The 21740-nt window shown below is 41.4% G+C and overlaps 1 protein-coding gene across 8 annotated transcripts in view; it reads right to left on the bottom strand.

Moving 5' to 3' along the window:
* The window catches only part of eml1 (EMAP like 1), a 39360-nt gene that overhangs the window by 2214 nt on the left and 15406 nt on the right, over positions 1 to 21740 (bottom strand). For 2 of the 8 annotated variants that reach the window (XM_040041778.1, XM_040041781.1), the window contains exons 2-23: positions 20165 to 20347; positions 19868 to 19921; positions 17080 to 17218; positions 15864 to 15911; positions 14189 to 14317; positions 13955 to 13983; positions 11559 to 11585; positions 8509 to 8638; positions 7247 to 7396; positions 6587 to 6656; positions 5927 to 6037; positions 5333 to 5428; positions 5066 to 5200; positions 4818 to 4917; positions 4234 to 4385; positions 3622 to 3747; positions 3234 to 3365; positions 2548 to 2615; positions 2332 to 2420; positions 848 to 945; positions 457 to 544; positions 38 to 133 (exon numbers count right to left, since the gene is read on the bottom strand). In XM_040041778.1, coding sequence (XP_039897712.1) covers positions 38 to 133; positions 457 to 544; positions 848 to 945; positions 2332 to 2420; positions 2548 to 2615; positions 3234 to 3365; positions 3622 to 3747; positions 4234 to 4385; positions 4818 to 4917; positions 5066 to 5200; positions 5333 to 5428; positions 5927 to 6037; positions 6587 to 6656; positions 7247 to 7396; positions 8509 to 8638; positions 11559 to 11585; positions 13955 to 13983; positions 14189 to 14317; positions 15864 to 15911; positions 17080 to 17218; positions 19868 to 19921; positions 20165 to 20347 — 2250 coding nt within the window. The remainder of the gene's footprint in view (positions 1 to 37; positions 134 to 456; positions 545 to 847; positions 946 to 2331; positions 2421 to 2547; positions 2616 to 3233; positions 3366 to 3621; positions 3748 to 4233; positions 4386 to 4817; positions 4918 to 5065; positions 5201 to 5332; positions 5429 to 5926; positions 6038 to 6586; positions 6657 to 7246; positions 7397 to 8508; positions 8639 to 11558; positions 11586 to 13954; positions 13984 to 14188; positions 14318 to 15863; positions 15912 to 17079; positions 17219 to 19867; positions 19922 to 20164; positions 20348 to 21740) is intronic. The other 6 variants (XM_040041779.1, XM_040041780.1, XM_040041782.1 and 3 more) reach the window with 6 other exon arrangements.

Raw genomic sequence — 21740 nt, 5'->3', positions numbered from 1 at the left:
ACACGTAAAGAGGGAGATCAAAGGATCCGCCACTTACCAAAGACCTGGAAGCCCAGAGTGCAGGTGTGGGTGGCCCACTCAATATCTCTGGTTGTCTCCACGCTGACCACCTGTTTACACACTGATGGGATCCCTGAGGAAACAAATACAAAGCAAATACACAACAGGTCTTAGCGTGGCTTAGAATGGGTGCTGCTGGGCATGCCAACTCCAAATTGCTGTGACTGAAAACTTTACACTCAACATCTTACGAAACTAACTAAGATTGCTCAAATGCACAACCAAGTTTGTGCTCTCCTGCTACCTCAGAGCAGGTTGTGAACACAGTTTTGCACAGTGACTAGTTTCATGAATGTATGAAAGGGGAAAAATCATTTTAGGCCAACTTTACTAGATTTCGTGGCATTTTTAAGGATTATATCAATCCTAAAGGAAACCTGAGGATAAGTGACTTACAGTACAGTATCTCATAGTCGCCTGAATTTGATACCAGGTACTGAGAGTCCACAGACCAGTCCAGATGAGTGATGAAACTGGAGTGACCCTGGGAGAAGTTAGAAAAGTTTAAAAATGCATCTCAGACACACACAGCAACACACACTTCACAGTATTTTCAGAGTGGAGTCAGTATGGGTATCCAAGAACTATAAATAATCCTAGAAATGTTGATGCATAGTCTCAGCAGGGTATGACTCTGGGGGTTGTTATTTATGACTTTGCCGGTTCTCTGTAAACACACATCCAGAAAGCACTGAAATGCAGAACTGAGGAGGGAGCTAAAGATAAAGGTGAAGCAGAAAGGAACTTGAAATAAAGGATGAGGGGGATTATAAATACAGGTGCTCACCGAGCACTTCCCCACTCGACTGTACTTCCTCCCATTTTCTGCCACAGCGTAGATATAGATGTAGTTGTCGTGGGATCCGATGGCCAGGAAGTTACCATCTATATAAGATGAAGAAAAGAGGAACATTAGAGGTCATAAAATGAAATATAAATTAAAAAACAGGTTTGCAGATGGCAAATAATTAACTAGACAGTTGTAGATGGATATCCACTGTGAGGAGGGAGGCGATACATCTGATGCTGCAGGTATAGCAGATGTTCATTACCTAATATAGGAAAATATGGATCAAAGCATTCTCACACTCTTGGCAGAATATCAGATATTTGCAAAATTCATTTAAAACTAAATAATCTAATGTAATTTTTGAATGTATATATTAGTGCTGGTAGCGTTAATCTCGTTAAAATGACGTTTAACTGCATTAATGCAGCAAATCTCCGTTAGCGAGTTAACGCCGATCACCCCGTGCGGAGCTGCACGGCGTCAACGTGTTAGCGCAGTTATCTGGTTGTATTAACTTTTTGGTTTTTATAACAATATTACTTGGTAATTCATATACACTCACTGATCACTTCATTAGGTACACCTGTTCCACTTCTTGTTAACAAGAAGGCTATAATTAGCCAATCACATGGCAGCATCTCAGTCATTTAGGCATGTAGACATGGTCAAGACTGCTGAAGTTCAATCTGAGCACCAGACTGGAGAAGAAGGGTGATTTATGTGACTGTTGGTGCCAGGCAGGAGTGTTTCGAAACTGCTGACGTGGGATTTTCCCACACAACCATCTCCAGGGTTTACAGAGAATGGTTGGAAAAGGAGAAAATATCCAGCGAGCAGCAGTTCTCTGGGCGAAAGTGCATTTTTGATGCCAAAGGTCAGAGAAGAATGGCCAGACTGCTTTAAGCTTAAGCGGATTTCACATAAACAATATAACAGCAGGGATCCACCCTGCCCTGTATTTTTGGTTCAGGCTGATTCTGGTGTAATAAATAGTACAGGGGACATTTTCTTGGCATCCTTTAGTACCAAGTGATCATTGTTTAAACTCCACAAATGACCATGTCCATCCCTTTATGACCACAGTGTACCCATCGTCTGATAGCTGCAAGACAATGTGCCATGTCACAACACTCAAACTGGCTTTGAGTTCACCGTATTCAAACGGCCTCCACAGTCACCAGCTGTCAATGAAGTAGAGCACCTTTGGGACAGGATGGAACGTGATATTTGCTATCATGTCAGTATGTTTCCAGCTCATTGTTGAATCGATGCCACAAACAATTAAGCCTGTTCTGGAGGCAAAATGGGGTCGAAGAGAGGTGTACCTAATAAAGTGGCTCATGATTATATGACTTCTTTTGTTTTGATTTTGGCAGTTTTAGCTCTCTTCAATCAACATAAACTACAACACATACAAGTCTTCTGTGTAGTCTTCTTAATTTTCCTAACATTAATACACAAACATGAGATTAACACCATACCTGGCCCATAGCGCATAACCGACAGCTGCTCATTCCCATCTGTGTGCATTGTGACTAAATCCTTAGAGTCTGTGTCCAGTACCAGCCACCTGCAGGATTGATGACAGAACCGATCAAAATCTTTTAATATACTTTTTTTTTTAGCTGTAAAGTAAAGGCTGTATCTCTTAACCAAGCGCATTGGCACTAAATGCTTTTTGGTGATGGTGTCTATACCTGCCCGTCTGGGTTCCTACAGCAACCACAGCTCCAGAAGGATGGAAACCTGCTGACTGTGCAGCATCCTGTGAGAAGAAGAAAGAATATGACATTTAAAGTCCACCCCTTCACTCATTAATGGGTTTTGATTATTGTTACCTCACTATGCAGATTCGCTTGTGTGCAGCTTTTACGTTTATCTCCTGGTTTCACTGCTTGCCTTAAATTTAAGATGCGTTTGGTACATATGAGCATGATTTTGTGAGCTCTACTTTTGTAGTCTACAGTGCGCAGACATTGAAAATGATGATCTCAGTCATGTAGAAGATGTATACCATCATGCTAATCGAAATCGGAATCAGTTAAGCACTTCACATCTCACTCGTATGACTGGGATCACACATATAAATTGATTTCTTTAGCAAGAGAGAAGAAATAGATGCAATAGAAAAAGAAGATTTATTTTTTACTGAATTGTGTTATGAAATGTATTTGGAGGGAATCTTTAATGTGATCAATAATTCAAATAATCCAAATTTATATAAAGTATAAATAATGTTATGCTGATAGCTTTGCTGTAAATGTGTACATGCACTTTTGCTACTTGATGTCCTGTTTATTCTAATAGACATAAAAATGATCTTCATATGTTTGCTGTGTAATTCCAGTGACTGACCCCAGGGGCCAGTGTTGCCTAAACTTACTTCCAGGCTCTTGGACCAGATCAGCTGATGGGAGCTTGAGTCCCACAGACAGACCTGCCTGTCATACCCACAGGTCAGGAACTGAGGTTTCCAGGGATGGATGGCTAAACCCCACAACTCATCAGTGTGACCCTGCAGAAAAGAAGAGAAAGAAAGAGAAAGAAACAAAGCTGATAAAACTAATCTGCAAACTACTGTTTTGGGGTTGTGCAAAGCATTTGAACACATCCTGTTGTAACTTAATCAAACACATTCATGTATTCATTAAAATTTGATTTTCATCTGCATGAACTTGAGATGAGCTAGTAGTAGGTTCTAAGGAAAGGAAGAAGAAGGAACCCTCCTATTGGACAGCCAATGTAGAGATAAACCTGACTGCTGCATGTACCTGTGTAATGGGCATGAACTCTCCATCCAAACTGCCTTTCAAAACAAAGTTCTTTGTGGTCCCGATGAGCACACTCTCCCCTCTGCCCTCTGCTATAGTCCGGATGGGACCAAACAACTCAGGCACCTGTAGAGAAAAAGCAGCGATCATGCACAGCACCGCTTCACCTGGAACCTAACAGCTGCCTCAGGCAAGACAAGCTAATTTATAATAATAATACAGTCAATGTGAACCCCGAGTGTCATTGCTATAAATGCCTGTGAATCTCTTTGAAAGCGCAAATCCATCTTATCCTCTGTAATATTTATAATAAGATGCAGTATTCAGAATGCATAGTCAGCCGCCTCAGGCATGCATGCAAATTCTGGCTAGTATTCCAGACTGAGACCTACTTGGAGGAAGGTGCTTGATATTCAGCTTAACATTTTATTAATACATCTTAACAGTGTGTGCTTCTGGTGCATCATTAAGAGCTATAGAGCTCAGCAACTAAGCATTAAAAACCCAAGGATTCTGTCAAATGCTTAACAGCATGACTAGTGTACCCCATCTGTAAAATTATGTGTAATTTATAAACTTTGCATTTGCCTCAGAGCGTTTTTGCTTTCTCACCTCCACCGTTTGTGTCTGCTGGTAGCTGCTGTCCCAGGAAATGAGCCTGCGGTCTTTCCCCCCAGACACCAGAGTGCCGTTCCTCAGCATGCACAGAGCAAAGATGCTGCCTTCGTGAGCTCCTTGGATGACGTGGCTGATGCGATTAGTGCCTGCACAATGAAGATGGGACAGAGAAGGGCGTAAAGGTCGACTGTACGCAGAGGGCAGATAAACTGACAGAGACAGATGGTGTGATGAGGGTATAAAACTGTAAGACTGCACATCTCCTGCACCTTTTTTTCCTTTTATATAAAACAGTTCAGATCGAGACACATCTTTGACTCCTGGTCTCCTGATTCCACCACCACAGTGACGCATCTTCGAGCTTATAACCACAAAATCCTTCGCAGACAGAATCATTATTGGTTTTTTTCGTTGTGCTTCTGACGCACACTTCTTCTGTGAAAGCACACAGCTTTTTCTATTTTTGACCACACCCCTATTTTCAGCCGTGGTACGCTCTCTTTCTCTGCAGACTCACTCACTGTGTACACCCTACAGACATGATCCTTTTCACAGGCGAGCGTGAAACAGTCGAGTACCTTTTCCCCACACCAGGATGTTCCCACTCGAGTCTCCGGTTATAGCGTCTCCATTTTCCGCGAAGGTCACGCACAACACAAACTTGGGCTTCTCTTGTTTCTGCAGTAAACACAAGAACATACATGAACTGAATTTTGCTCAGCTACCCCCAAATTTCTATATATAGCAACGCAACAACTCATGACGTTACATGCTGTCATGACTCTAGATGTGAATATGCTTCCTAACATGTGAGGAACAGTCCTACCTCAAACAGTCCCTGCTTCTTGACCAGCATGCCTTTCTCCAGGTTCCAGAAATATAGATGGGACTTGCCACACGTCACCACGATGTTGCTGTCTGTGGGGTGAAAGTCCGCAGCAAACACCGACTCGTTGGAGCACTGAGCCAAAACACGTGGGAAAAAAAAGAAAAGAAAGAATGAAGCTCAGGAGAAACATTAAACACTGAGCCTACTGAGGCAATCACACCCAAACACAAACACAAAGAAATCACACAATACATGTGCAGATACCTTAACTTCAGCCAGCCTGTCCTCTTTCTGCCAGTCCCACACAGAGAGGACGTGGTCGTTGGAGTCGTCGACGACACAAAGTGTGTTTCCTCCGTTCTGACATTAAAAATGTTTTGAAAATAAAGAGGTTAATTTTACAGAGAACTGGAACTGTCAAAATAAAAAATGAATAAAGTAATAAATGGACTCAATAAATAAATGATCAATTCATTAAGTGTAATAAAAACATATTAAAAATTAATGTAGCCAATGAATAATTTAAGACTAATTTACTGACAGTATTAATTTTTACTAGATTATCTGAGTGCTTGAACTATATATTGTGAGCTTGGCACTGATAAACCAACAGAGGTGAAGTTAACCTCCGACCTGCTGTGAATGACAGCGCCTGTCCTTGCAGTAGAAATTAAGAATTAATTAAATATAGAACAAACTAAATGGGAAACCAAGGTTAATAAAAAAACAAAAGAAATTTAAACAAAATATGAACTTATGTCACAATTTATACATCAGTTCATGCAGTTTGTGACATTGTAATTAATTTATGAAGTCACTAATTTATTTATTTAAGTGTGTCAGAGGGGGTTTCCTCACCGACTTGGAGAAAGCCAAGCAGACGAGCGCTCTGTCAAAGAAGCCGGTGCCCAGAACATGGAGGGTGTTGAGGCTGACGGAGTCCCACACACGAACGTGAGGAGCCAGCTGCTGCCAGACAGGGAGTGCACACAACCATCGGCACGACACATCAGTTCGATGTGACGTACGGCTTGAAGAAGCAAATTCGCTGAGAAAAATACACTCACTGGCCACTTTATTAGATACTGCTCAGCTGCTTATTAATGCAAATATCTAATCAGCCAGGGTTACGCTAGTTTCTTGAACACGGCGATGAGTTCACTGCTCACAAATGCTCTCCACAGCCACCAGATCTCCACCACAACCCAAAGGCTGTTTAGGTTGCATCATGGCTGTGCTCCAACATTTCTGCAGCATCTGCGTGATGTTATCATGTCAACATGAACCAACATCTTTGAGAAATGTTTCCATAGAGAATTAAAGCAGTTTGGAAGGAAAAAAGGGGTCCAACTCTGTAAGAGTAAGGTGTACCTAAAAAAGTGACCGCTGGATGCAGGAACTCTCTGCCAGAATTAGGTAAATCTGTTCCTTCAAGAAAATAGAATTTACACCCAAACACAATAAATCAAAAATGATAACAGATAGCTTGATAAAACATAAGGAGCAGATCTCACTTACTTTTCCGTCTGAGGAGGTGCCCGCCACCTGCCCAGTTGCTATGGTGATTTTATCAGGGTGGACAGCCAGGCTGGTGGAGAGAAAGACATGAAAAGTAGACGTGAAAACAGGCTTTTTGACATCAAAGGACCGTTTGAATAAAGATGAGCCACGTGCTCCCAGGACATGAAAGGCTGCTTTTGGTGAGTGAGATTTTTAAAGATATGAATATGATATTCGCTGTAGCTACCACACGCTGTCTGCGTCAAACTGTGGAGGGAAATTAAACATATTAAGATGAATTCCTTTGGGGGCTTTGGCGGTGCAGCACCACTCGCAGGAAGTTCAAACACTTTGTCTTAAAAGGAGCGAGAATCTCTCTGATTCATCCTCTGATCTGTAATCCAAACTGGTGATTAATAAGCTGAACTTTTATTAACCTCAGCGTGTGATAACATAATCATGGCAGTGACTGCTCAAGGTTACTCTCACTGCACTCCGAGCTTTCCTACAAATATACTTTCAGCCTTGTGCCTGAATGCAACACTTGAGTGCACCTGTTACTTCGCCCGCTGTAGTTACATGAGTCAGTTGTGTATTTGTCAGGAATGGGAGATACAAAAGGAGCAAAGAGATGAGAGCGAGATTAAAGACTCGATCTGGGCTGCTGACGTCTCTTACCATTTGATGTCGTCTGTGTGTCCGGTGTAGTGTCTCTGCAACCGCTCGTCCACGTTAAACAGGACGACCACGGAGGCGATGAAATACACCGTTTCTCCAGTGGGGAGCAAGTAAAGGTTGGAGCGACAGTCTCGACCGCGGTAGCCATAGCTGAACAAGAAAGCGGTCAAGGAATGAAAGAAAGGAAAACCCTAAATGGGTCTATAACACATGTTTTGCTCTGCTTTCTTTAATCACAAACAGCTATGTGCTTTCATTTGTGTAGCATTCATAAATTTAAACTGTGTGGATTAAAACTGAGATCAGGAGAAGCAAAAATAATAGACTATAAAATTAGCTTTGCATGATTCATAGTGAAAAGGAATCCTTTGTCTTCATTCTTTTCATTTCATCCACTGAGTGAGCTAATCTCGCCTTTCTTCTGATTGGCTGCCACTTGCAAACAGAACACTTGAACAGTGGGTGGGAGGGGCTTCTAAGGCTGAGATGACTGCATTAAAGATTTCAGTCTCTTTGACATCATGTAGATCCAAGGAAAACGGTCTGAAACCAAGCGTTTAGAGCTTTTTAAAGCATTACATGCTGCTCTATTCATATTATTGTTGAATTACACTTTCGGCATGTTTAATGTGGACATTCTTCACTGCAAAAGAAAACAACCAAAAGCTATATAGGTCCATTTTAAAAATGGGTAATTCATCATATCCAAAATGCACGGCCCACGTTTGTATTTCTGTCGGTGTGTTTGTTGTTTGTGCTTTCCTTATCAGATTTGACCATTTTCTGTTTTGCCTCTGGGTTCGTGACAGGCTTAACAACCAGCTATATTCACTCCTTCATCAACGAACAAAAGAAGCAAAGAAATAAAACCGCAGTGACACAAAGTAAAAATAAAACAGCACAAGAGGAGCTGCTGACTGGCCGTGCTTTAGCCTGCCAGCTGTGCGCAGGTTATTACTGACTCCAGGCCGCAGAGCGATGAGCCCGGCTCCGACAGCGGCAGCACAATCCGGTGAAAATGAACATCTGAACAGATCTGCTCTGACAAGCAGGGAAAGCAAAAAGACAGGCTCGCGCCTTCCTCCTCTTAACTCCCACAACTACATCACAATGTGGATTTCCTCAGATGATTACTTTGAGAAACTTTCCAAATCAGAAAGTGGGATTATACTTGAACTTTTTCTGTTCAAAACATGTCAAAATGCTCTCACACAAGCTCCCTGCCTCCGGTATTTGGCAAATAGGTTGCAGTAAAAGGATACACCCAGTCCAGCTTGAGTTTGTTGCTAGGTAGTTCTGCTCTTGCCTCCAGGCAGTAGCTGTCCACTTGGTCTTTGGGCATGTACATGGTGACGGGGCGACCTTTCAAATACATTTTCACATAACCCTCCTCTAGAAAAGGCAACAAGAATAATCGGTGAGATAATGTTTAGATGCACAAACACAGAACCCCTGAATCCTGGGTGGAATTAAATCACTTACAGTGTCATTTTTTTTTTTACTATACGGCAAAACAGAAGCACACACAGCACTGCTACTTAATACATCCATTATGGTGTGAATGACAAGGGTGATAATACTGAGTGTAAGACAAGACGAGAGGATGAAGTGATGTGAGATGATCAAAAAATGACAGAGCTTGGGAAGACAAACAGCTTTTTAACGGACTTTTATTGGCCATTTCAAAACACATATATGACAAGAAGCAGCACAAAATAAAACTGCAAACACTTTGTTAAAAATCTTCACAACTCAGGAATAATTAGCTCACAGCAGAGATTGACCAACATGAAACGCAGACACAAGAAGCAGTGAAAAGAAAAAAAAAAAACAGATTGAGGCTTAGAAGAGGAAACACTGAGAAATCATTTTAAAACATGCAAAATAAACCATGCAGAAGGAAACCAAAATGAACAAAATAAACTTTAATGTTAACAGATAATCAGAAAGGTTGACTAATGGATCAAATTGATGGCTTTAAAGGTTTTTGTACTCATTTTGCTGCTTTTTCTCTGATTCTTTCCTTGTGTTGTTTTTAAAGGGAAAGATCAGGTTTAAAATCATGAATCTTCCTTTATTACTTTAGACATAAAACATGCTGTCCTCTCTAGATAAGCTTGCTTATGTTTGCTAATAACAAATCTGGAAGTACTGGCTGGGGGATTTAATAGGGCTGCGGTAGCTGGGTGTATTAAGGGGAGAGTAGGATGACAGGCTCCCTGACTTCCTCAACTGGATGCTAAAATTCGGGGTCGTTCTGGCCACTGAAACCTTAGCAGAGTTGCCTTTTTTGGCCCTGCTGGCCCTGCTGATTTCTGAGGTTTGTTGTGTGTTGGCGGCTGAACGGGTTGTTACCCCTGAAGCTGCAGGGACGCTGCCTTTCCCAGTCAACTTTGTAGAGCGGCTGAGGTAAATCTGTACTGTGACTATAACATAGATAAGGAGAAAGAGCAGGGGAGTTGTTGATGAAGCGGGGCAATAGAGGTTGTCAGGGCCGGACAGATGAAGAGGGCAAAATAGGGACAAAGCAGGATCAAGAAATGCAAGAAGTTAGACACATGAAGTTTTTTTTACATTAAGTACAAGAATTATGAAACTGGTAGGACACAGGGAAACTATGGAAATTATTCCCAATTTAAGCCAGCATATTGTTGAAGACTGGGATATATTTAGAAAAGTAGTAATTTAGTATCTGTTGAGTAATGCAAATTAAATTTGTCATTTTTAGTTGGTCTCATATAAGATCTCCCCCTCGGTCATTCGAAACCTGGTTTTGGAGCCTTTACATAAACTGTATATAAATGATGGCAGCAGTCATGGTTGTCAACTGGTTTGCATATTAATGCTTTGAGTTGACAATACTGGTTCTGGCCATCTGGGTTTCTCAGTCAGATTTGTGCCTTGGGTATCATTTCTGGTTTAAAAAACTAAGACATAGCACAATTGCGGGTAGCCACGCCCTAAAAGCATTCCCTGCATTATCCTCTATTTTACTATAAATGGAGATCATAATTTACAGCCTTTGGAAGAGATTGCAAAATAAAGAAAATGGTGTTACAAAAAAAGACCATATATTTTATAACTGCTATATTTTATGGGGCTATAATCTCTTAATTACATTTAAAATTTCCGAATTTCCGATTAATCAAATTGGACTGAAAGTCTAACTTCAGTGTTGTTTTTTTCAGGTTTTATTTTAATTAAAACATTAACATGAAAGGTTTAGGGGGTAAACAACACCTTTTTGGGGGTTAACTTCTCAAAAACACAAATGCGTCCAGTCTGCGACAAGAGGCTACACACACACACACACACACACACACACACACACGACTTCATTTTAAGAAGTCACTAGCCTGAAACGTTGGAACCAGATGCTTTTAGCAACAAAATGTTCACAATCATCTCATTGTTTGTTTTAAAGATTACATTCCCCTGTAACAAGGCTGTGCAAACACCAATATATCTGTAAAGAAGTGGGCTTGGCTTTCACTTTGGTCAGTTTTGTTCAAACACTCATCTGAAGGGGACCACACACACACAAACACACACGTACACACACCCAAACACACACTCACACTCGTCAGGCTGTGTGAGAAAACTACAAGCTGAAAAAAAAAAATCAAACAGACTTCAATAGGAACTACCCAAAATCAGATACTCAGTGTGTTTGTAATGCAAATATTCACTTTGAGGGTGGGGAGGTAATAAGCAGTGGCAAATCTACATGCTCTGAACTGAAGCGAAGGATCTGAGAACAGAGGATTTAAAGAGTTCGCAGAAAAACTCAAAGCGACTGCGAGGCAGCAAGTGTCAGAAATCTTTGTGTGGTTACTATGGTGACAGAGACTAAATGCCTGTGAGCGAAAGTGAGGCTGTGAGCAAACAGGCACAACTGTGGTAAGGCGGCAGCTTCGCCCACAGCTGAATAATAAGTAAACTGCAAACACTGCAATCCCACTCTGATGCAGCACTCGGTGGAGGTTAGGTAGGAGGTGTGGGCGTTTTTATGTTAATTAATCCAGGGAAGGCTATGTTCACACAATTTTTGTGAACCCACTCCTGCCCCTGTCTGGACAGCTTTCTGTGTACTGCGAAAGTTTTAGATACCTAAAAGTTGGAGGTGAACAAAACTATGAGTTGAAATTTCAGAGTTATACTCCATATTTTATCCAGAAGAGTAAAATAGCTTTTGAGGCTTAGAGCAAAAGTGATATGTGTTCAGAGATCAGAACAAATTGTCTGCAGTGTCCAGAGAGCTGTGGATAACTGGGAGCGGATGGGTATTAGGGGACGGGGGTGAGTGGCCTACCTTTGCAGTGGGTCACGCGTCGCATTCCTTGTAAAGGTCACAGAGAGACACACAAGCACCAGGTGAGGCGTGGCATCGCTTCCTCACTTCCTGGTCTGTCCTAATATGAGTGAACTTCCTGTTTACTGGTTTTAATGAACAGCAGCTTCTCTCCGTAATGTTCTTAATGAATCAGCCTCATTCCTAATGGCTACTTTCCTTAAATGGCCAAAAGAATCAATGCTCGTTTCCTGGTGCTCCACCCTCTGCTCCTACACCGTAAGTGAATAATTAAATTAAAGCCCCCACCTGACCCCCATCTACTAACCCTTTTAGTCCTTGTTAAGCTAAAAACAAAGAAAAATGTCTATTTTGTTAGATTAGTTTAATGTGAGGACAAAGACTATTTTTTACTGAATATCAAATGTACCATTTTACGTTCATGTCCTGCAGGCAAGCATGAGATAAAAGCTAAGACTGCAATTATTGCTCACATTGGTTTATTGTCACATAGTGATAGGTTATGCCTATCAAGCTGCCTATGATCAATTAGCCTAAATCATCAGAGCATGACATAAGTGAAATAAATTAGCGGGAATATCGACTGGCTCATTCGATCATTTTTTGTGTCGTAAATTGCTGTTTTTCTTTTTTTTAAACTATGGCCTTAAACTTCTGAATATTTAAGGCAGTTTGTGACATGTGGTGGATCAGTAAGCTGCACGCTGTTTTATCTTTTCATAACACAGACAGAAACCTGGTAAAGCTTTGTCTCGTTCTGTAGATCGAGCCGAGTAAATATGGAACCAGATGAAACGCAGCGGTGCAATTTAGGCAGAAATCAATAGCATGCTGGATATGGAAATTCTGATCAATACTCATCTAATTTTATATTCAGTCCCATTGTCTTGTTACAATGTGCTTTCTGGATTTTGTTCAAAGGATACACCGTGTAAGACCTGGTTCACCTGTGACAGGTGCATGATTCAAAAAGATTCAAAGCATCAGGTTGAAGGATTTTCTTGAGAGGAATTTTTCAGCTGTTAGATGCTTGTATGTTTTTAACTTTTTAAAATTTACAGTAACTCAGAGAGGTCAAATGCACTACGATTTAAGAAAACACCAGCAAATAAAAAAATGCTGCTAAAGTACACAAAACACAACAGAAATGCAGATAAGAAAAAAAAATCCAAAAAAAGACCCACAATGGAAGTAAAGAAAACCGAAAACTTGTGTTCTTGGGGGAAGCATTAACATGACGGAACGGCTGCATAAGTGACAGAAACCAAAACGTGGGAAGAATCGCCCTGAGACAAACTTAAAAGAAGCGGAGGACGCTTCAGTGTTGTGAGGAGGAAAAAGATACAAGGGGCTGACTGTTTTAGTCTCATAACTCATATAATTCTGTAGATGCTTGTTTGCTTTTAGCCGTTAACTGTTAGCATGTCACTTCCGCTGCTGTTCCGTCACATTATTGTCCCCCCAAAACACGTTCTGTTTTGTGAGTTTTGTTTAGGTTTTTTTTGTAAAGGTTTTTTTATTTTATTTTGTGTACTTTTGCAGAATTTTTGCTGGTGTTTTCTTAAGTTAAACATTTGACCTTCAGGGCCACCGTACTTTTTCCTCATTGCTGCACTAATATCACATATTACGTGAGTCATATTAACCTTGCACTCCTTCCGCTATTAAAAACGTTTATATCGTTTTATGGAAATCACCTGGCCGCTAATTTAATTAGCTAGAAAGTTACTATAGCAAATGCCAATGCAATTAGCTATAACAGTTTACCTAGGAGTGTACTTTATATCATTGTTTGTGGCCTCAAAGACAAACCCTTAAAAAGTTTCCTGTAAAGTTCTGATTTACTTGGAAAAGCTCCTGAAGGCTTGCTATTGATATATTTATGCATTTGAATCTCTTCAACAAAAGCAGAGGAAGTTTATCAGCTCACTGGGCAATATTAGGATCTGCTTTTTTAACTGAGTATAAATGACAAACTGTTTAGCAGTGCAACCAAAAGTTCAGTTTAACATAAGAAGCAGGAAGAACTTATTACAAAAAAAAAAAAGACAAATGGCAATTTGAAGATGAGGATGTAGGATGCTTGTTACTTGTGAGGGAGGAAATGATGGAGAAAATGAACACTATGACAAAGCATTGTGTGTTAGCCGTCAGTGGTCGTCTGGGTACAGAAAACAGTTCAAGGCATCTCTTGCACTGCTTCCTTTTAGGGATAAACAAAAAAGTGAATACATAATTCTGTATTTTAACAGGATTTCTAAAAAAATGCATTGACCTCCGACTGACACAGAGAACCACTGAGCATATTTTATGTAATGGCTCTCAATGAGTTGGACCATAGCTTGGAAACACATAGTCATCAAGGCCAGACAGCCATAAAGGAGACGCTTTCTTACCTGCATTGAACACTGGGTCCCTCTGTTTGCTGCGAAGTAAACGAGTAAACAGACAGCTGTCAATCAGCACCCCAACTTTGGGTAAACCATCGCTACTGTATGTTTTAATTTGAAAGAGCCTTATAAGAAAAACCTTGTAGTTTCTGGTTTGCAAAACACAAACATTGTTATACATCTTAGCTTCCATGTGGCGCCGAATGGAGAAAAACTGATTCACTGCTGGTTCTGCCTAACCTGTCACTCCTTTTGCCGCTGGAGTTGCTTCCGGTGGATCCGGCTCGGGTTCGGTTGCCCTTGGAGTCACCTGAATCTTTCCGATTGAGTGTCCCCATTTGTTCATTAGAATTGGCTCTCCTCACAGTGCTGTGATTAAAAGGATGGAAGACAAAGTCACAAGAAATAGGTCACAAAACTTACCGGATGCTGCTTTTTCTGAAAATGCCATCTGGTAAAGTTTTCATCCAGATGTATACATTTTTTCCCCCTTAATCAGCTCAGATCTGTCCCCGTCTGGCACCTAGAGACAACCGGCCACTCACAAATAGGGCAAAGCTGGCAGACGGCTAAATACTAAGTAATACAGATTAATTTAATTCTGGATTAATTCATTACATAAATAAACCCTTCTTGTTGCTGCTTTTGCTGCATTACTACACAACTTAAGTACTAGAATAGCTTTATCCCCGCTCTACTTCCTGGCTGTGGCTCAGGATGTAGAGCGGCTGTGCACTAATTGAAAGGTTGGTGGTTTGATCCTCCAGCCTGGATGCTGAACTATCCTTAGGTAAAATACTGAACCCTGAGATGCTCCTATCAGAGTGTGAGTGTGTGTGAATATTATGTAATATTAGTATTACTGATTACAAGTAAGCAGTATGAGCAAAGTTGTTTGAGGAGAATAAGAACACCTTTCAGGACTCGAAGCATCTTTCTTAGAAGATTATTAAAGCTCAAACTTTTTGGGGCCATGCACCCCTTTCAGGCAAGGACATCATCCAGGGACACCTTTATAATGGTAGCATGAATAGAGATGTTCATTTACTCACGCCATCTCCATTCACTAGGAGGTCAAACTGTGCAGCAGCAGTAGAGGTTTGTTACACCTTGAGAATGGTTATCGGTTGTTAACCTGCAGAGGGTCCTTGCAGCCCAGTGTGAAGAACCACTGATCATTGGGCCTGCTTAGCAAACACTGCTACCTCACTAACAGCAAAACAGGAAAGTTGAGGACATCAGGTCCAATAAAAGTTGGGAAGAAGAAAGAAACAACTTTTTACAAAACCGCACAGTGCCGTTTCCTCAGAGTTTTACTGTGTTTACTCCTCTGTGATTATAATAACCACAGCATCTGCACAGACCTCTGTAAATCTGCATATTGGTGGTGCCGGCAGCCTGCCCATTCACAACAATAAAAAGGCTCCATCAGCAATCCAATGACCAGCAGGCCGAGTCACCTAATCCACCCTATGGGAGGAAAGTCTATTCAAATTCTAAAACTGGCCGGTGGCTGTTATCCCTTCTGGGATAACTTCTGTGTGTGTTTGTTCATTAAAGAAGAGAACAGGATGGAAAGAAGAGTGAGAGAAAGAGAGACACTGTTGTTTGCCGCGTTATCCCATGAGGAATCACAGTAATTGGACCACAGGGCTTTGAAGGCTGTTCTGTGTACACCAGTGCTGATGGGATTGTGATCAGTCTGCAGTTTAAGTAATCCCACACAGGCACAGCAAATAACACACACACTGCACCAAAGACTTAAAAAACATATGATTAATCACGCCGAATAAAAAAAAAAAATTCATATAATTTAGTGAGCGATTTTAAAAACTGGAGATCGAGTTAAGCATGTGTTAGATCAGTTAAGCGCTGTATAAATCTACAGCATACTGTAACGTGGTGATAGTCTCACCTGAGGGGCAGATAGAGAATTCTGGAGGAACGAGACAGGGAGGAGAAACTGGACAGAGTGGCAGGACATAACAACATAGGTGAATGAGACATAAACAGAATGCATCACAGTGGGAAACGACATATAATCAGAGACAGACAATGAAGACAGGAAAAAGATGGGAAGGACCCAGCACAATACAGGAGACTACACGGAAGAGATATCTGATGAGAAATAACTCTATCTTGGAATACAACTAAAAACTAAAGACTTTAAGGGGTATAAGATTTGCTGCTATTGTGTTATCGGCGTTCACTCTATTTCCATCTTTAGCCTGACGTTGCCTCCACAGGGAAGATGGATTTGATTTTCCCTAACAAGTAGCAAGAGACCCATATGTCATATCTTAAGTTAACACTGATTCACAGCCATGCCAACATAACAAGTAAAAACAGTTGGGCTAATCATTAGTCTCCAGTGCCACTCATCATCCTTCAACTAAGAAAGTGCTGTTTCATGTCACGATGCCAAGCCTGGAACTAGACAACCCTAAAACTATGACTATTCAGGGTTGGATATATATATAATGAAATATACATTTTAAAAAAAGATCTTTTCAGTGTCAAAGCTTGAGCTCCTGAGTTTGATACTTCTAAAAGAGAGGCGGAGAAGCAGAGTTAACATTTGCGCGGACTGGAGCAGGCCCCTGCTGTGTGCCAAGCTTCATCTGATTTAGTTAATGTCATCAGAGAATGGGGAAAGGCGATTGTTATGCTGGCAGGCAAGATTGATAACCTGCACTCCATATTCACCTGTAAACACACGGACGCACAAAGAACACAGAGCAGCAGATGATGAAAATGCTTCGTCTCCCTTTATCAGGGCTGTTAAATGTCAATGTGTGTGGATGATAAAAAGCCAGAAATGTGACGATTTATGGCTGAAATGACCTGGCGTGGCACAGGCAGACATGAGGGAAGAAATGTCGAGACACATAAAACTTCTGGGGTGAAGAACAATAAATCTTTCCAGCGGTTTTAATGACGCTTGGGATTTTGTAGAAAAACAAGACAAAATCTGCTGACTCTGACAGTCCACACCTTCAAGTTGCTCTAAGGAAGCAAAAGGTTTCCAGAAATGCCGATAGCCTCCTTAAAATCGATTATAATGAACAGACAAAGAAGAGCAGAGGAAAAAAATGCTCAAATACAATTACAGTCATACTGGGTTTCCTTACGTCTTGTTGGCTGGCGCGCTGGTGTCCTTCCTGGATCCAGATCCAGATGGGGATGGCAGAGTCCCGCTGCCTTTCTTTGGTAGGACGGTCCCGTTGTTTACTGTGGGCCGTAACGGCAGGGTGGCGATCATTGGCCTGGCTGGAAGAAAGAGGACGACATGACGCGTTCAGAAAGAACCAGTATCAGAGTCAGCACCTGTAGTGTATTTAAAATAACGCTGTATGTACTGCCACCTCGGTTATTTGTCTACACATTCATTCAATTTGGAGTCAACAAACAATTAAACTCAGAATTCTTGATTTGAAGATAGTTTACTTTGCTTTTAGCTGAACACTCAACATGTAAAAATGACTTTTTTCTTACAGTGACCATGGGTTTGGGGAGGGTGGGGGTGGGGGGGCTTCCTGCTGGGGCGAAAGGAGCTGAGGATTGATAAGTCCTGGACACATGCCATGCCGAGTCAAACCATGCGCTGCCATGTCATGGATTTATTGAAATATTTCTTCATGTTTTTGTAGAAACACGGATAAATGAAATGTACAGTAGTGCTGGTTTTCCCAAAAATGCCCCCAGGGTTGCCACTGGCCTACTGTATAGGTTTATAGACACGTTTGTGTCATTTAATATACACAGTATATACTCACTGGTCATTTCATTAGATACACTTGCTCAACTGCTCGTTAACACAAATATCTAACCAGCCAATCACTTGGCAGTAGCTCAATGCATGACCTTGACTCATTGGTCGGTTTGAGAAACTGCTCATCTGCTGCGATTATGCCACGCAACCACCTTTAGTGTTACAGAGAATGGCCTGAAAAATAGAAAGTGTCCAATGAGCTTCAGGCTCCTGGGTGAAAATGCCTCATTGATGCCTGAGGTCAGAGAAGAACGGTCAGACTGCTTCAAGCTGATAGGAATGCAACAGTAACTCAACAAAGGCATGAAGAAGGAAACATCCCTGAACACACAACCTTGAAGCAGATGGGCTACAGTAGCAGAAGACCACACCAGTTACCAATCTTGTTAGTGAAGAATAAGAAACTGAGGCTACAGTTCACTCAGGCTCACCAACACTGGGCAAAAGATTACTGAAAAAGCGTTGCCTATTCCGCTGTGATATTTGGATAGGATGTTAGGGTCCTCCTTTGGGATGTGGTGGACGGGGAGATTCCAATTACGGATGTGCAGCAGATTCCAAATCAATATGGAATTGTTGGATTCATACCATTAAGGCAGCTTTGAAGACAAAATGTGCTCCAACCCGGTACTAGCAAGGGGTAACTAATGAACTGGCCAGTGAGCGTAGTTTGACTTTCAGGGTTTTGTTTCCCAAATGTAAATATAATTCCAATGTGAGGGTTCAGAGATGGGAAATAACTGCACAGTGTTTTATATCTTCAGGTTAAAAAAGAGGGAGAAGATTAAGTGATTATATATAAACAAGTAAACTAAATTTAAATGTAATTGTTTTAAAGGTTTCTCATTGAGATGGAATACAGTTTGTAGAAAATGGAGTGGTATCAGAAAAACTGACACACACACCCACCCACCGACACACACACGCACGCACGCACACAATTCATTCAGGCAGCATAGACTAACAGATCCAAGCTGCAGCTTTATCTGCAGTGATAAATATTTAATAGACACTGCTTCATCCAGACACACATTGATACTCAGGCCTGTGCACACACTCCCTCTGTTATCTTTCATGTAGTAATTACGCAGCAGGGGCAAAACGAGGTTTGTAATTTTGTTAGCATGTTAAAGAAGACAAATGCGTGTGCTCCTCTGTGTACACGATTGTCCACATGCAGTCAGCCCGACTGGGTTAAGCTTTCTGAATCAGATCACTGTGCTTCAGTCGAGGGAAAGCAGACTGCTGGTGGGGAACAATGAGTCCGAGTCATCCTCCACTTCCCCAATCAAACTGAAACTCCATCCGTCCTGAGAATGGAGCTGGCAGCAGCTAAGAATCCTAATCTGCTTTTGCTTCATTACTCTAAAGCACATGTGAGGACTTGAAACACATGAAGTGCAGCTGATTTCCCATGCAGCCTTTATCAGCCTCAGGAGTGACAGCACGATTTCATGACCAAAGTTTACACATCTCCACTGAAAAATCGACGCATGCAGTATTGTTAAGCAATAAAAATGCAAAAAACATGTGAAAAAAGTCTACCTTTTATCACTCTCTGGGGCTCGCTTTTTTAAAGTTTATGCAATGTTTTCAGCACAGATGAGAAGAGCATGCAGCTGTGTGACACCAGGTGGAGAGATCATCAGAGTGAGGCATTTTAAGGTTTAGCAACTGTGCCTTTGACTTATGATAAAACCATTCGTGAAGGTGAATCACATTCTGGACTTTGGAAAATAAACTGAGCCTGTGTCAGGGAGGTGTTGATTTAACTCTACACCTCAGCCGAATAGGTTGGGATGCTTTCTTATTCCTTTTCATTCCAGAGAGAGAGTTGTGAAAATCAATACAGCCTCTGTTCAGTGGGAAGCTACAGCCAGCAGCTAGTGAGCTTACCAGAAAGACAGGAAACAAAGGAGAACGCTAGCCTGGCTCTTATCAAACAAAACCTCATAAAACAGTTTTTGTGCTGACACAAATTCCCACAAAGATCTGTCTTCAAACTCGGATCACAGTGCAGTGAGCCGTATTGAATGCAACTGTGCATTTCCTGGTGAAATACTATATATTTAGGATAATAGTAGCAGGGCAGGCAGTGACACAATACCAGGTCTGGTTAGTGCAGTCAGGCTACACAGTGAGCCTACCTGGCTTCCCAACATTGCTGTCTGCTGAGGGAGATTTTCTCATCATAGCGGGGTCTATACATGTAAGGCAAAAGCATTCAACAAGACAACACAGTCCAAGAGAAGATGGGACAGGAAGGAGAGGAGAGCGATGAGTCAGATGAAAGAAAACTAGCGGGATTTGAAGATCAGCATCGACAGGTCAGAGTGGAAAAACAGACCCAAGAGTCCTGAAAAACAACGTGTGCAAGCCAGTCTGTGTGTGATGCATATACTATAATAGCAAGCCCCTAGGCTTTGTGCTGGACTGTATGTTACCTTTGGTGGGTCCTCTGCGTGCACCCATGGCCTGCTGCTCTTCAGACACATTGAGTCTGCGGACCACGTCAGCTAGAGCGGACTTGAGCAGCTGAATCTCATCCTCCTGCATCTGGACCCTCTGCTCCAGGGAGGCGATGCGGTCGGTCACCTCCATACTGCTGGCCGCTGACGCACTGTCATCTGAGGACGCAGTGAGCTCACGTTAGAAAACGCAGAAAACTAATGAGAAAAGTAAACAGTGGTTTTTCAGATAATGTCACATTATCAAAGGCTATTAATGCTGCATAGAACAGTGTCAATTATTCAGTTTCCACAAAAATGAGCTGTGGGGGAAATCATGGAATATCCACTGTGGCTTTATTAATTTCATCATCTAATTTACAGCGAAAAGGCAAATACACGTCTCAAGATGTCAAAAATACTTTTTTAATAGGCTTTAATATACGCTTATACAAATGTAGTCACATATCAGCATATTTGCAGGCATGCTGGGTAACAGAAGACATTTCCTGAGTACAGGCGGCTACAACTTTCAAACCCTGAACTCACTTTTATCCTTTTATACTTTCAGCATCTTTGACTATGAAGACTGTTCGCCAGCCTGGTTTTAGTGTCTGTTCTCTGATCTTAAACTAACTTAACACATTATTACCACCTCTCCACCTGACACACTAATAAAGGCCAAGCATAGGCCACCAGGGTCCACTTCATTAATGATCACACACACACACACACACGCTCATCCTAATGCAGGGTCTCCTCCATTAAGACTTTGATGTCACAGGGGTTTGATGAATTATTAATGTAAATCACTGCTGTGTTTTCCCTGCAGACTTGTAATAACAGCCTGATGCATTATGCATTAGAGAGCAGGCATCTGGTGATTAGACAGATCTGCAGCCTTGTTTCTGCTGGGAATCTGCGTTAGACCCCGACTGCTTGGTGACATTATGGAAATGGTGAAAAAGGCTTCTGACCTCTGTAAATAACATTCTCAAACAATGTAGCGCAACAGTGTCTCAGACAAACTGAAATGTGTTTGTTTTCAGACAATCTGGTGAAACAAAACGGGTGTGATGATGCTCTAAGGAAGCAAAAGCTGCTCTGCGGAGGTGTGAGTTCCCCAAATATTCACTTGTAGATAGACAACTTCCTACCAAATATGATCTAAATAGAACAAAGAGTCGTTAGTGAAATTGTAATACTTGATTATTAATTTGAAATAAATAATTCTTTACTCAAATTTTCTTCCAAAATGAATGGCAAACATTTAAGCACAAATAACACAAAAGAGTGTGCGACTTTAGGACTGTCAAACTCCTTTTCTTATAATTTTACATCATAAGTATTCATAAGTGTATAATCCCATAAGATCCAACGAAGTCGCTGTAATCTAATTGTCAAAACATGCCGGAAAGGCAATTTCACTGATTTGTTTACAAGTGGGAAATTCCATTAGCGAGCAAAATTCACCGTTAGCTGGTTATGAATCGCTTCGGTCAAGGAGACCCTCGATTAGACAAGATGATGAACTGGCGCATTAAGCAGATGGGGCACGTGAAGCTTGTAGCAT

This window comes from Simochromis diagramma, unplaced genomic scaffold (genome assembly GCF_900408965.1).
Source record: "Simochromis diagramma unplaced genomic scaffold, fSimDia1.1 OVJJ01000304.1, whole genome shotgun sequence".
NCBI classification, from domain to species: Eukaryota; Metazoa; Chordata; class Actinopteri; order Cichliformes; family Cichlidae; genus Simochromis; species Simochromis diagramma.
The sequence above is the reverse complement of the archived record's forward strand: the minus strand, read 5'-3'. Positions and strand labels throughout refer to the sequence as shown.